The following is a 13,612-nucleotide window of genomic DNA, read 5'->3' as shown; positions in this document are numbered from 1 at the left end:
AAAGAACTGCATTTGCATTTATCACTTTAAGAACTGAATTTGCATTAATCACTAAGAACTGTTTGAGTAGCTGTACCGCAATTATCTTCTGGTTAAGTTAGTGGTTTGTTTTCTTTCCATTTTTGGTCGAATAGAGTTAAATAAATTATTTATTTGTTTATAAAATACCTGTCTCAGTTCTATATTCATTGTTGCCGGAGTCATACTGTAACAGATAAGAGGAGCTTGGAAAAACTGGGGTGGTTTTCTGTGGAGTGGAGAAGGCTGAGAGTAGATCTGAGAGACAATTATAATATAATGAAAGAAATAGATATATAAGAGAGGCAGGAGCTTTCTCGCAGGGGTGAAATGTCAAGTAACAGATGGTATCTCTATTTAAGGTGAGATGTGGGATATGAGGTGTTTTTTTTCCTTATTATACGAACAGTGGCATGTGCCTGGACTGTGTTGTCTGGGAAGGTGGTAAAGGCAGATTCATTGGAAACTTGTAAGTGATGTTAAGGTAGGCACGTAATTTTACAGAGATTGGAAGATGATTTAGGGCAGGTATTTTATTTTAACAGAGAGTGGTTGATGGCAGGAAGCCACTAAGGAAGACACAAGCCATCTCCCAAATGTATGGATGGGCCAAGGACATAGGGTAACAGAGGAAATAAAACAGATTGACATTAGGAAGGAAACGGTGATGAGAAGACTGATGGGACTGAAGGCTGACAAATCCCTAGGTCCAGATGGTCTGCATCCTAGGGTACTAAAGGAGGTGGCTCTGGAAATTGCGGATGCATTGGTAATCATTTTCCAATGTTCCTTAGATTCAGGATCAGTTCCTGAGGATTGGAGAATGGCTAATGTTATCCCACTTTTTAAGAAAGGAGGGAGGGAGAAAACAGAGAACTATCGACCTATCAGCCTGACATTGGTGGTGGGGAAGATGCTAGAGTCCATTATTAAGGATGAAATAGTGGCATATCTAGATAGCAGTGATAGGACTGGGCCGAGCCAGCATGGAATTACCAAGGTTAAATCATGCTTGACTAATCTGTTGGAGTTTTTCGACGATGTAACCAGGAAGTTAGACGGGGGAGATCCAGTGAATGTAGTGTATCTAGATTTTCAGAAGGCATTTGATAAGGTCCCACATAGGAGATTGGTGGGTAAAATCAAAGCTCAGGGCATCGGCGGGAAGACATTGACATGGATAGAAAACTGGTTGGCAGATAGAAAGCAAAGGGTAGCGGTGAATGAGTGTTTCTCGGAATGGCAGGTGGTGACTAGTGGGGTGCCACAGGGCTCGGTATTGGGACCACAGCTGTTTACAATTTACGTCAACAATTTGGATGAAAGCAAATTTGCTGATGATACTAAGCTAGGTGGCAGTGTGACATGTGATGAGGATGTTAGGAGAATTCAGGGTGACTTGGTTAGGCTGGGTGAGTGGGCAGATACTTGGCAGATGAAGTTTAATGTGAATAAGTGTGAGGCTATCCACTTTGGGAGTAAGAACAGGAAGGCAGATTATTATCTGAACGGTGTAGAGTTAGGTAAGGGAGAAATACAAAGAGATCTAGGAGTCCTTGTTCATCAGTCACTGAAGGTGAATGAGCAAGTGCAGCAGGCAGTGAAGAAGACTAATCGAATGTTGGCCTTTATTACAAAGGAAATTGAGTAAAAGAGGAAGGAAATCCTCTTGCATTTGTACAGAACCCTGGTGAGACCACACCTGGAGCATTGTGTACAGTTTTGGTCTCCAGGGTTAAGGAAGGACATCCTGGCTGTAGAGGAAGTTCAGCGTAGATTCACGAGGTTAATTCCTGGGATGTCTGGACTGTCTTACGCAGAGAGGTTAGAGAGACTGGGCTTGTATACGCTGGAATTAAGGAGATTGAGAGGGGATCTGATTGAAACATATAAGATTATTAAGGGATTGGACAAGATAGAGACTGGAAATATTTTCCAGATGCTGGAAGAGTCCAGTACCAGAGGGCATGGTTTGAGAATAAGGGATAGGTCATTCAGGACAGAGTTAAGGAAAAACTTCTTCTCCCAGAGAGTTGTGGGGGTCTGGATTGCACTGCCTCGGATGGTAGTGGAGGCCAATTCTCTGGATGCTTTCAATTAGGAGCTAGATAGGTATCTTATGGATAGGGGAATCAAGGGATATGGGGACAAGGCAGGAACCTGGTATTGATAGTAGTTGATCAGCCATGATCTCAAAATGGCGGTGCAGGCTCAAAGGGCCGAATGGTCTACTTCTGCACCTATTTTCTATTGTCTATTGACCTACCAAGGGTGGTAATTGCGACAGATACATTAAAGACATTTGTCAATTTAACATCATTGTATTGGCCAGGCTGCGGCATGTACTGTCCTCAGCAAAGGGAGCAAAGTTATTTTCTACCAAGGCTGAGCCACGGACCCTTCCTGTCTGTGTAATTCCCCAGGCAGGCCGGACGCGGACATTCAGTGGAAGCAGGAGGTGGAAATATGTTGTTGTTGAACGCTTCTGACATCACAGCATGATCAGCCCAATTAAGGGACAAGGCTGGGAAATTGGTCACAATGTCCCCATCCTGCAGGCGGGGATGGTCACAGGATCACTGCCAGTCCAGGTCTGGGTTCCTGCAGAGATCTCAGTTCCTTCTTCCCAGTCCAGCTGAACTGATTCCTGTCCAGCCTGAAACAGGTGGAAGAATAAAGAGGAAATAATCGGATTACACAACAGAGTTGGCAACAGGGGACTGGGGATTAACGTCTCAACAACATTCAAACAAATGTCACCAGAAAACCCATGGATCCGCTAAAATTTTATCACATTGACACCAACAGAAACACTCACCAGATCCGCTCCAGACTCGGGAGGGTCAGTATGAGGTGGCGAAGAGCAGGGACAGACTGGTCTGTGAGCGAATTTGATACCAGGCTCAGCTCCGCCAGTGATGGGTTTGTACTGAGACTGGACATGAGATCCTCGGCACCAGAATCTGTGAGACCGACACTGTTCAGCCTAGAGATGAGAGAGAGTGAGGATGAGGGACAGAGAGACAGGAGACAGTACAAATCCCCAGTGTTTATCAGTAACACAATTACTGATCACATTAATGTTCAGTGACAGACAGCCAGTGACTTTAAAAAACAATCTCCGACAGTCTGATACTTACTCCAGTTTCTGTATTTTACACTCCAGGTTCCTCAGAGCCACAGGCAGCAGTTTCACTCCTGAATCTCCCAGTTCATTACCATTCAGGTGCAGCTGAGTCAGATATCGATTCCTACTGAGAGTGGAGCTGAGATCCTCAAAACTAGAATCTGTGAGACCAACATTGTTTAGCCTGCAGATGAGAGAGAGGATGAAGAACATAGTGACATAGGAGATGGTAAATCCCCAGTGTTGATCACATGAAAATTCACTGTCAGACACACAGTGACTTTAAACACAATCTCTCACAGTCTGGACCTTACCACAGTTTCTGTATTTTACATTCCGCATTCCTCAGAGCTGCAGACACCAGCTTCACTCCTGAATCTCCCAGTTTATTATAACTCAGGTTTAGCTCCGTCAGTGATCGGTTTGTACTGAGAGCCAAGACGAGATCCTCAGCACCAGAATCTGTGAGACCAACATCGCTCATCCTGGAGATGAGAAACAGGGAGGGTGAAGGACAGTGAGAGACAGGAGACAGAACATCTTCCTAGTGTTTATCGGTAACAAGATTACTGATCAAAACAATGTTGGGTTTAAACTCAATTTCCCACAGTCTGGTACTTACTCTAGTTTCTGTATTTTACACTCCTGGTTCCTCAGAGCAATAGACACTAGTTTCACTCCTAAATCTCCCAGACGATTCCACCCAAGTCTAAACACAAACAGACAAATTGATGAACGAACTGATACAAACCATTGGTCTGAGGGAATTTCATCAATCTGATATTTCAGGAAACATTAAATACTTCAGTAAACCACTGATTGGAGTTCACATCACTGTTGATGTCCCTCAGTGCCCAGTCCAGGGTATTCACCGAATGTCAGTAATTTAATCTGTCGGTGTGACCCTGTAAACTCCCCATATTCTGTCTCATTCCCCGACTGTTAGAAAACATGTTCCTGATGTGAGAGGGTCGGAAGGGCAGGATGAAGAGTGGGCGAAAATTCTTCAGAGATGTGGAGTTGTGGGTGGGAAAATGACCATGGGAAATAGCAGATGACTCCCACCAGAGGAAAACTGATGAGAAGACAGATCATACCAGGAAGGGCATGGGGAAGAGAGAGACAGGAGGAAGGGGAATGAGGGGGCAGATACCTACATGAGGAAGAGAGATCACCACACAGGGGATGGGTATGGTGCAGAGTTCCAACAGGAGCGTTGTGCTGAGATAAGATCATCCCACAAGATAAGGTGATGTGGAAGCAGTTTGCATGGGAAGAACAGGTCTGAACTGAGGTCAGATGAGATGTCCACATGGGTGCTGGTTATTTGGTCGTGAGCAGAGTCACACAGGTGGAGTGATGCAGATAGTCACACACGGAGAAGGACAGTGGAGGGGAGGGCAACCTCTCAGAGGTAATTCTCTCCCTCTCACTGGGAAACTCCTCTGAACCTTTCTTGTCGTTGATTGGGAAGTGGTGTGAAGCTCCGACACACCTGCTGCGGTCTGTATTGGTCTGGGTGTCAGTAACAGTGAGAAGAAACGTCGTCAGTGGATGTTTCAAAGGCAGTGAGAAACAATGGTTGTTGTTCACTGATCTGATGAAGTCTCCAACATACCTTCACAAGGAACCACAGACCATCCCGTCTTTGGGGAATTACTGACCGATCCCCTGGCCATTTGTCACAATTCTGTACAATCTGATTTACTACAGTTTTACCCAAATTCCTTTACATTGAAATAAGACAATGGAACAGTTTCACAGTTCAGAGTGAGAGATAAGTCAAGTTACCCCAACTGCTGGCACTTGTGCAGCCTGGGTCCCAGCCGTTGGATTCCTTCACACTGAATGTGGCAGTTCCCCAGGTCAAGTTGTTTTATCGTATCGCAGAGCGCGATGACATTTGACAAGACTCCACAATCAATCGAGGTCAGTGGCAATTCATTGAATGGAAGTGTTTCCACAGATCCCAGTGCTGCCTGAGCCAGTCCACGATTCTGAGCCTCAAACAGGTAGTGCAATGTGTTCAGGAGGCTCCTTTTACCAGCTTCACTCCATGTGTTTCCAATCTGGCGTTTAACCTCCTCCTTCAACCAGTCAATCACTCGGCAGGTTGTTTGATGAGGAAATGGGCCTAGAAACTCCTCCAAGCCCCGAGCTGTCATTGGGGAGGAGAGACCAGCAACAAAACGGAGAAATACCTCAAATCGTCCAGCTGTCATACTATGGGTTTCAATGAGCAACTTCTGGACATCCCCGCAATATCGAGTCAGGAATTGTGCAAGTGCAGCTACAAACTCTTGGATGGTGAGGTGTGGGAATGTGTACACCACACTCAGGGCAGAATCTTCTCTCTCCAAAAGCTCCATCAGGAACCCGGACAGGAACTGGGAAGGCTGCAGATTGTAGTTGATCAAATCTCCATCTGTAAACACAGTTTTCTTATCGGACACTCCTCTGAAGGCCATCTGACCCAACCTGAGTAACACATCACGGGGGTTCTCAATCTCACGTCCGTGGTTTTTCAGGATGTTGTAAATATAGTAGGAATACAGTTGGGTGATGGTCTTGGGGACTTGCTGTGGGTCCCTGTCTTTTTTTGTGAAGAAGGGGCCCAGTGCCAGAGTGAGGATCCAGCAGTAGGAGGGGTTGTAGCTCATGGTGTACAGGATTTCGTTCTCCTCCACGTGTTTGAAAACAGCTGCTGCCACTTTTTGATCTTCAAGATGTCTGATGAAATATTCCTTCCGTTCCTCACCAACAAATCCCAGGATTTCAGCCCAGACACTGATCTCTGACTTTTCCAATAAATGTAACACAGTGGGACGGGTGGTTACCAGCACTGAACACCCTGGGAGCAGCTTGCCTTGGATTAAACTGTACACAATGTCAGACACTTCACACCACCACTCGGGATCTGGGCACTGGTGCTTGGGTTCTGTATCTCTCCGACTGTCTGCAAAATCAATTTCATGTTTGAATTCATCCCAACCATCAAATATAAACAGCAATCCCTCTGGGTTATTCCAGATGTCTCCCGGGATATTCGCAAAGTAAGGATACTGATCCAAAATCAGTTCCCTCAGGTTTATTCTACAGTTAATGGAGTTTAAATCCCGGAATTTAAAAATGAAGACAAACTGGAATTGTTGGTATATTTTCCCCGTGGCCCAGTCATAAACAATCTTTTGAACCATTGTTGTTTTCCCAATCCCCGGGACTCCGACCACTGCTGCTGAACTCCCTGGTTTGGATTTGGATTTACTACGTGAAAAGCTGCTTTGGAACAACTGATCAGTCCGGATTTTTTCCAGCTCTTTGCGGAGATGTTTCTCTCTCCACTCATCGTGGTCTCTGCCTCTTGCCAGCAGCTCATGTTCCACCAGTCTCCGATCACGAATGGTAGAAATGACCGTGAGCTCAGCGTATCGATCAACCAGCTGGAAAACCTTCACCTTCTCCCTCATCAGGATCGTGTTCACTCTCAGTTTTTCAGTCTGTATCCGCAGAGTCTCCTTGTGTTTCTGTTGAACATCTTCCATGGGAACAGAGAACATAGTCAAAATAGCTCAACTGATGAAGAACTTTTTAACTGCATTTCAACAATCAGTGTTTGAGATTACATGATTTCATTTAATACTTCCATTGATAATAAGACAAAGTAAAATTCTGCTCACAGACTCCTGAAATGACAGCGATGAATGTCCCAGAAAATATCCAATCCTCATATTCTGGTTCCCACTCTCTCCCTTCCACCATCCCACTTTCACTCTGCCTCCTCTCCTAACTGCCTATCACCTCTCTCATGATTCTGTCTTTTTCTACTAGCCATAGTGCTTTCCCCTTACATTCCTTCTTCACCTCTCCAGCCTACCCCCTCACTGCTTCTCCTCCCCCACCCCTTGATCTTTCCTCTGATTGGTTTTTCACCTGGCACCTTCCACCCTTCCCCCACCTTCTTTATAGGGCCCCTGCCCCCTCCTTCTTCAGTCCTGATGAAGGGTCTCGGCCCGAAACGTTGACTGCTCATTTCAACGGATGCTGCCCAACCTGCTGAGTTCATCCAGCTTTTGTACCTGTTGAACATTCTATTGATGACCTATTACAGTCCTGCCTGAACTTCCATGGACAATTACCGTTACAACAAAATTTCAGTATTTTTAAAGCATTGTTTGTATCATTAGCAGATGATGTTAATGTTGACATGATGTGAAAATATGGAGAGCAAGACACTGCGCACTTTGGAAAATCTGCTCAAAGTCAGGCAGGATTTATGGAGAGAATCACAGAGAAGATTCAGATTGATAACGCATCAGAATGACAAGTATTAAAACTGGTAGTTAAAATTTGTTGGGATGGAGCAGGTTGGAAAGATGGAAGGGAATCTCAATGAATGGGAGAGACCATGTGTTGCAGTGATGCATGTCGTGTTTCTGGGAGAGGGTGGTGGTCTTGCCAAGAGCTACTGATCAGTCTGGCAGCAGGTGTGTAGGGTGTTGTATTATTGTCACGTGTACCACGGTAGAATGGAAAACATTTTTGCTTGCTGTCCATATTAATCAATTTATCACATCAGCCTACTGAGGTCCAACAAGGAAAAACAGAACAGAATAGTTCAGGGAAACAGTGTTGCAATTGCCGAGAAAATGCTGTGCAGGTAGACAGGAAGGTACAGGGTCAAAGATCCCAGGTCAAATATTTTATCTGAACTACGCTTCTATACTATAGAGTTCAATACTTTTACTACAGTATTGTACAAAAGTTTTCAGCACACATGTATAACTAGGAGCCCGAGACTCTCACAAGTGCTATATAAGGGATGCATAAGTTGTTGTTACTTCTAAACACCAACTCAAAACGTTCTTATTGAACCTTGTTTATAATTAACATCATTTTGTCTTTTATTTTCTAGTTTACTCTTCTTCTTATTATAATAAAATTTGTGTCACATCATCTATATGAAAAGAGCTTTGGAAATAAGTTAGCATTTTTATTTTTTCTCAGTTCAAACTGGTAAAACCTGAGATATGGGCACAGGCAAGCACACTCATTTCTCAATTGGAGGGAACTATTGGACTAGTCTAGTGGTGTTTAGTATTGTGCTTTTCTGGAGATTTACATAATATTACTGTGTCAGACTAATTGTTTCATATTATTTTGCAGTGACTTTCGAAATACACAAGTAGTCACTATTACTTTGGGGACAAGGTCAACCCTGATCATATTCCACAGGTTTTCAATTTCCTCTTTTAATTCTGCATATTTCTGGTGTTTTTCATTAATTGATTCCTGTGTATTATGTTATGAGTGATTGTAAAGTCTATATCTATTAAGTAGGTTATTCTTGCTTCTTCATCCTGGTTGTTTTATGGATTGTCCTATCTGCAATAATGGATCAGTCATAGCACAATTTGTAGGTCTCTGACTCTAAAATAAGATCAGGCTTGCATTATATAGCAAGGTACTACGGCCTTAAAGTTGAATGCTGCTGTTTTGAAACATCATGCTCCTATATGCATTTTTTGTTAGCGTCTGAAATTCTGCCAACAATTGTGTCATCAGCAAATTTATAGCATTTGATTTGAGAGAGTACGGCAGTGGGCTAAAGCACACATTCTTGAAGAGCAACAGTTTAGATTACCAGTGAGGTGGAGATGTTGTTTCAAATCCACACAGACTGCGGAATTCTGGTGAGGAAGACAAGGATCCAGTTGCAGTGGGAGGTACAGAGGGCCAGGTTTTGGATCTTTTGATCATACTCGTGTAGGAATGATTGTGTTAAACAGCAGCCTGACATAAGAATTAGTATTGTCCAAGTGATCCCAAGTCACATGAAGGGACAATGAAATCACATCCGCTGTCAACCTATTGTGCTGACAGGCAAATTGCAGCGGGTCCATGTCCTTGCATTGAAGGGAAATTATTCTAGCCATAACTGATCTCTCAAAGCTCTCCATCGCCATGGATTTGAGGTCTACTGGATGATAGTCATTAAGGCAGTCTAAGATGCTCTTGGACACTTGCCCTTTTGAAGCAGGTGGGAATTTCTGACTGTAGCAATGCGAGATTGAAACGTCATTGAGCATTTCTGCCAGTTGGTTGCCACAGATTTAGACCTGCCACTCTGTGACGGTTCACCCTCTTTAAAGACTTTCTGACGTCGGCCTCCAAGACAGATCACAGGGTGACTGGTGCTGCAGGACTCCTCAGAGTTGTAGATCTAGCCTCCCTTTTAAAGCGTGCATAAAGGGTGTTGAGCGCATTTAGGAGTGAAGAATCACTGCCATTCATGCTGTCAGGTTTTGCTTTACAGGAATTAACTGTCTACAAAACCTATTGGAGTTGCCGTACATTTGATTCCAGCTCTTTTGTCCTCTGCAAATCACGTTTGTCCCTCTTGCATAGTCTTGTATCTCCAGACTTGAGTGTGACAGATCTAGCCCACAGCAGACTATGTATAAGAACATAAGAGATCTCCTGGTTCATCCAAGGCTTTTGATTCGGATATGCACAGTATGTTCTCCTAGGCACAGTCATCCACATAGGTTTTAATGAAGTGGCAAACGTGGCATTATCATTCAGACTCAAAGATGAATCTCTGTGTACAGTCCAGCCCACCGACTCAAAGCAGTCCTATAAGCACTCATGTGCTTCTCTTGTCCATATCTTCTTGGTCCTCTGTACTGGTGCTGTTGTCTTCAGTCTCTGTCTGTCTATACTCAGGGAGTAGAAGTGCAGCTGGGTGATCAGACTTTCCAAATTATGTGTGTGGGATCGCACAGTAAGCACTCTTGATGATAGTTTCACGGTACTCTAGTGTCTTGGCTCCTATGGTTCCACAAGTGATGTTGGTGATAATTGTTTAGAGAATTTGTCAAAATCTCCAGAAATCATGAGCAAGGCATCAAGGAATGCTGTATCATGCCTGTTGATTACGTCGCTCAGCTCACCTGGAGCCTGTCTGCCACGGTTCAGAGGTGGGATATACACCGCTACCAAGATGGTGGCTGGAAACACTCAAAGCAGATAAAATGGACAATGCTTGATCGCGAGATGTTCCAGGTCAGGTGAGCTTTGTTGCTCCATTAAACAAACGTATCTGAATGTCCCTGTGGCACAGCAATCTTGCTCTGAGATCTTTTATTATATTTACCAGAGACTATGTTTGCTACCAGAATAACCAGCTGTGGGATTCTGAAGTCTCATCTCCTTAAATGACCTTTTAATCCTGCATGGCATCCTCTCTTCCACTGTCTTAAAAGCACATGTCTGACTGGACTCTGCTGGACTAGATTCATTGGCTTTGAGTAGTGATAGATTTTTTAATTGCTTTAAAGCGATGTTAGTTACTGTGCTGTCCTGAACTGTAGCAGAGAATTGCAGCTGTAGCAGGCTCAAATGGGAATATTTAACCATTTCTATCAAAGCTGCGTGCACAAGTTCCCTTCTTAATAGCGCCCCAAGATCTGTTGAATGTTCTGCACTTTTCTTGTCCAATGTTGATGTTTAATTCTTTTGAAATTAGTTCACTATTTGAAATATTTGCTTTAAATTTACTGAGGGAGTATATAAATTGAAATAATCTATGTATAGACGGTGTGCCAAAGTATAATTTTTTTGGAGTTTTGCTGATTTGATACCATATTTTCATCTGTTTGAGTAAACTAGAGAGTGGGTTTATAGTTAGACACGACCACAGTCGGCTTAGACTGTCAATCTGAGAAATTCCTCTGTTAATTTTGATAATGCCATTTGTTTTTGTTTGTAAATAGACATAACCATGAGTGTGGTCATCAATATAACAAGAAAGATTTCTGCTTTTCCTCCGGCATTGATTTAGAATAACAGAATCTATTATCAGTTGCTCCTTCCATCTTTGTATACACTTACATATCCTTTCAGCTCCTCTGTAAGTATATTGTGACTATCTAAGTGAGTGATGATTAGTCGGAGATACATAATGTTACAATTTATATGTAGTTTGTAAACAAGTAACAGGATGATATTTTGATGGGCCATTTGTGATTTCTCCTTTTGGGTAAGAGATGTGTTTTGCCTTAATATTGTATTTTTTTTAAATTAAGATCCCATCTTAACCATGTGGGAGACCATTCAATAGTCATAAATACAGACTTAAATCTGTCCTTGATCCTGGCGGGACGTACATTCAGGCTTTTGCATCTTCTGCTCAATGGGAGTTGGAGGAGAGAGAATGTTTGAGGTGGGAGAGGATTAAGCAGCAAGGATTTGTGTAGGGGAAGTAGCATCTTGCTAACTTTTAGTAGGGAATTCGATAAGGTACCACATGGGAATCTCACACAGAAGTTCACATGCTCATGAACTGTGTTGAATTGGCCTTTTGGATTCATTATTGCCTTCCTCATAGAAGGCAGGTGGTGATGAGACATATTCTGACAGGAATACTTTGAACAATGATGTTCTACAGTGATCCACACAGGGATTTACCATGTATATACATATTTTTATTTATAAAGTACCCGAAATAAAAAGGTTGATGGGAAAGTCAGTAAGTTTGCAGCTGATACAACAATTAGTAGTATTGCTGAGAGAGCAGAAGACTAGCAAAAGAAATAGTAGAATATATATTGGATGCAGGCATGGGTGCAGAAAAATCATCTGTTATTTAACCTGGCCAAATGTAAAGAATTGCAACTTCAAATGTAAATTGATAGTGTACCTTTATAGGCAAGAGCATTAACAGTGTTAACGAGCAGAGAGATCTTGGGGTCCAAGCTCATATCTCCTCTTCACTTTCCCAAACAAACCAAAGGTCACCGAGCTGCTGTTCCAGTTCCCGGTGATATTCAACCTGATTCTGATTAATTTTGATTCCCAGGTTCTGCTAAGCCAGAGTCTAACATTTGAGATGTGGTTTGAACCGTAAATTTCATCACTCACCTGTCAGTTGAGTGGGTAACTCCAATAACCCTTGGGGAATATTTATGCATTCATGCAGATCAGGGCCTGCTTAAATCAAAAAAAACTTTCATGAAAACAGAGCTAATGTAACTAAAAATTTATTTCAATGTGACTGTGTCCAGTGTGTGGCTTTAACGTACCTTGCTCCTGTATTTCCCTCAGTATTCTGTCCAACTTCGGTAACTCAGTCCTCCATATCACAAAGGATTCCCACATCGCCTTCCGGGTCCGCGAGCCTTTCCCGTTCACCAACCTGAGGAAGAGTGTGGAACTCTCTGTCCGGTTTCCCTTCTCTGTCAGCTCAGTGATTTTCTATAAAAGGGAAACAAGGAGTTTATTGTGTAACAGACTGAAAGACATGGCGACTGTGGAGCAAAATGTGTTCATTGTCCTGGTAACTTCAGAACAGGTGCAGTCACTGGGCTGCCGCCTCATCCTCTCAGTAAACCTCAGGCTTCTATCATTAACAGAGAAACAGCAAATGAAGGAAATTCTAATTCAATATTGTGCAAGAATAAGGCTTTAGTAACAGTCTGCAGTAGCTGCAACGTAATTAATTTCCTTGATCCATCAATGTGCAACATTAGATCAACAAGGTGTAACAACCAGAACGGAAGGCAGGAGAGAGCGAGAGTGCATAAAATAGATGGCGGACATCACTGAATTGTGACAAAAGAGGATCATAGTTGGGTGCTTGCATGCAAGGATACATATTGTATCAAAGGATAGGCCGGAAGTAGGTGAAAGAGAATATTTGGAAAATGGTGACATTGGATTGTACGATGTAGAAGCCTTGTGGGTAAAGTTAAGAAAATTGAAAGGTAAAATGGTCCTGAAGAAAATAATATACTGGCCTCCAAATAGTATCTAGGATTTAGAGATAGGAAAAAACATGTAAAAGGACAATGTTAAAATAACCAGGGGGGATTTCAATTTTTATGTATGCATACTGTACATACACATATGTATTAACTCGCACACACACTCATACTCACACAGACTTACTAGAAAAAATTCACTGTTAATAACTCATTCTCGAATTGCCCCCCTTAAAAATTAAATTATCCCCCTGTGGGGCGTACGCCCCACGTTGGGAACCACTGCTCCATATAGACTTTTGGTTGACTGGTAGGAGGCAAAGTGTGGGAACAAAGAGGGCATTTTCTTGTTGGATGCCGGTGACTGCAGGGTGGGTTTAGGGACAGTTTATATTTTTGCATTACATGTTAATAATTCTGACAATGAAATTTATGGTTTTATGGTCAAGATTGCAGATGGTACAAAGATGTGCAAAGGGACTGGAAGCATTGAAGAACAAGGATGTAATACTGAGCCATTAGCCAGACCACACTTGCATATTGTGAGCAGTTTTAGTCCCCTTTTCTGAAAAAACATGTGACACCATTGGAGAAAGTCTAGAGGAGGATCAAGAGAATGATTCCTGGATTGAAAAGTTGAATTCGTGAAGAGTGGTGGGTAACTCTGCACTTGTATTTGCTGGAGTTTGGATGAGGGGGGAATCTCACT

At 42.9% G+C, this 13,612-nt stretch overlaps 2 protein-coding genes across 8 annotated transcripts in view; both read right to left on the bottom strand.

Annotated features, from left to right (window-relative positions):
* LOC140721010 (uncharacterized) overlaps window positions 1-13,612 on the bottom strand; it is an 878,357-nt gene that overhangs the window by 796,221 nt on the left and 68,524 nt on the right. The gene's annotated exons all lie outside the window — the stretch shown is intronic.
* Window positions 1-13,612, bottom strand: part of LOC140721024 (NACHT, LRR and PYD domains-containing protein 3-like) — a 32,545-nt gene that overhangs the window by 2,133 nt on the left and 16,800 nt on the right. For 5 of the 7 annotated variants that reach the window (XM_073035893.1, XM_073035894.1, XM_073035899.1 and 2 more), the window contains 8 exons: window positions 12,226-12,397; window positions 12,065-12,130; window positions 4,937-6,680; window positions 3,768-3,854; window positions 3,460-3,630; window positions 3,159-3,329; window positions 2,837-3,004; window positions 1,635-2,674 (listed from right to left, as the gene is read on the bottom strand). In XM_073035893.1, coding sequence (XP_072891994.1) covers window positions 2,587-2,674; window positions 2,837-3,004; window positions 3,159-3,329; window positions 3,460-3,630; window positions 3,768-3,854; window positions 4,937-6,680; window positions 12,065-12,130; window positions 12,226-12,397 — 2,667 coding nt within the window. In that variant the 3' untranslated portion in view covers window positions 1,635-2,586. Of the gene's footprint in view, window positions 1-1,634; window positions 2,675-2,836; window positions 3,005-3,158; window positions 3,330-3,459; window positions 3,631-3,767; window positions 3,855-4,936; window positions 6,681-12,064; window positions 12,131-12,225; window positions 12,398-13,612 lie in introns of those variants that run through there. The other 2 variants (XM_073035896.1, XM_073035897.1) reach the window with 2 other exon arrangements.

Source organism: Hemitrygon akajei, unplaced genomic scaffold (assembly GCF_048418815.1).
Source record: "Hemitrygon akajei unplaced genomic scaffold, sHemAka1.3 Scf000049, whole genome shotgun sequence".
In the NCBI taxonomy this organism is placed as follows: Eukaryota; Metazoa; Chordata; class Chondrichthyes; order Myliobatiformes; family Dasyatidae; genus Hemitrygon; species Hemitrygon akajei.
This window is presented reverse-complemented; position numbering and strand designations above follow the sequence as displayed.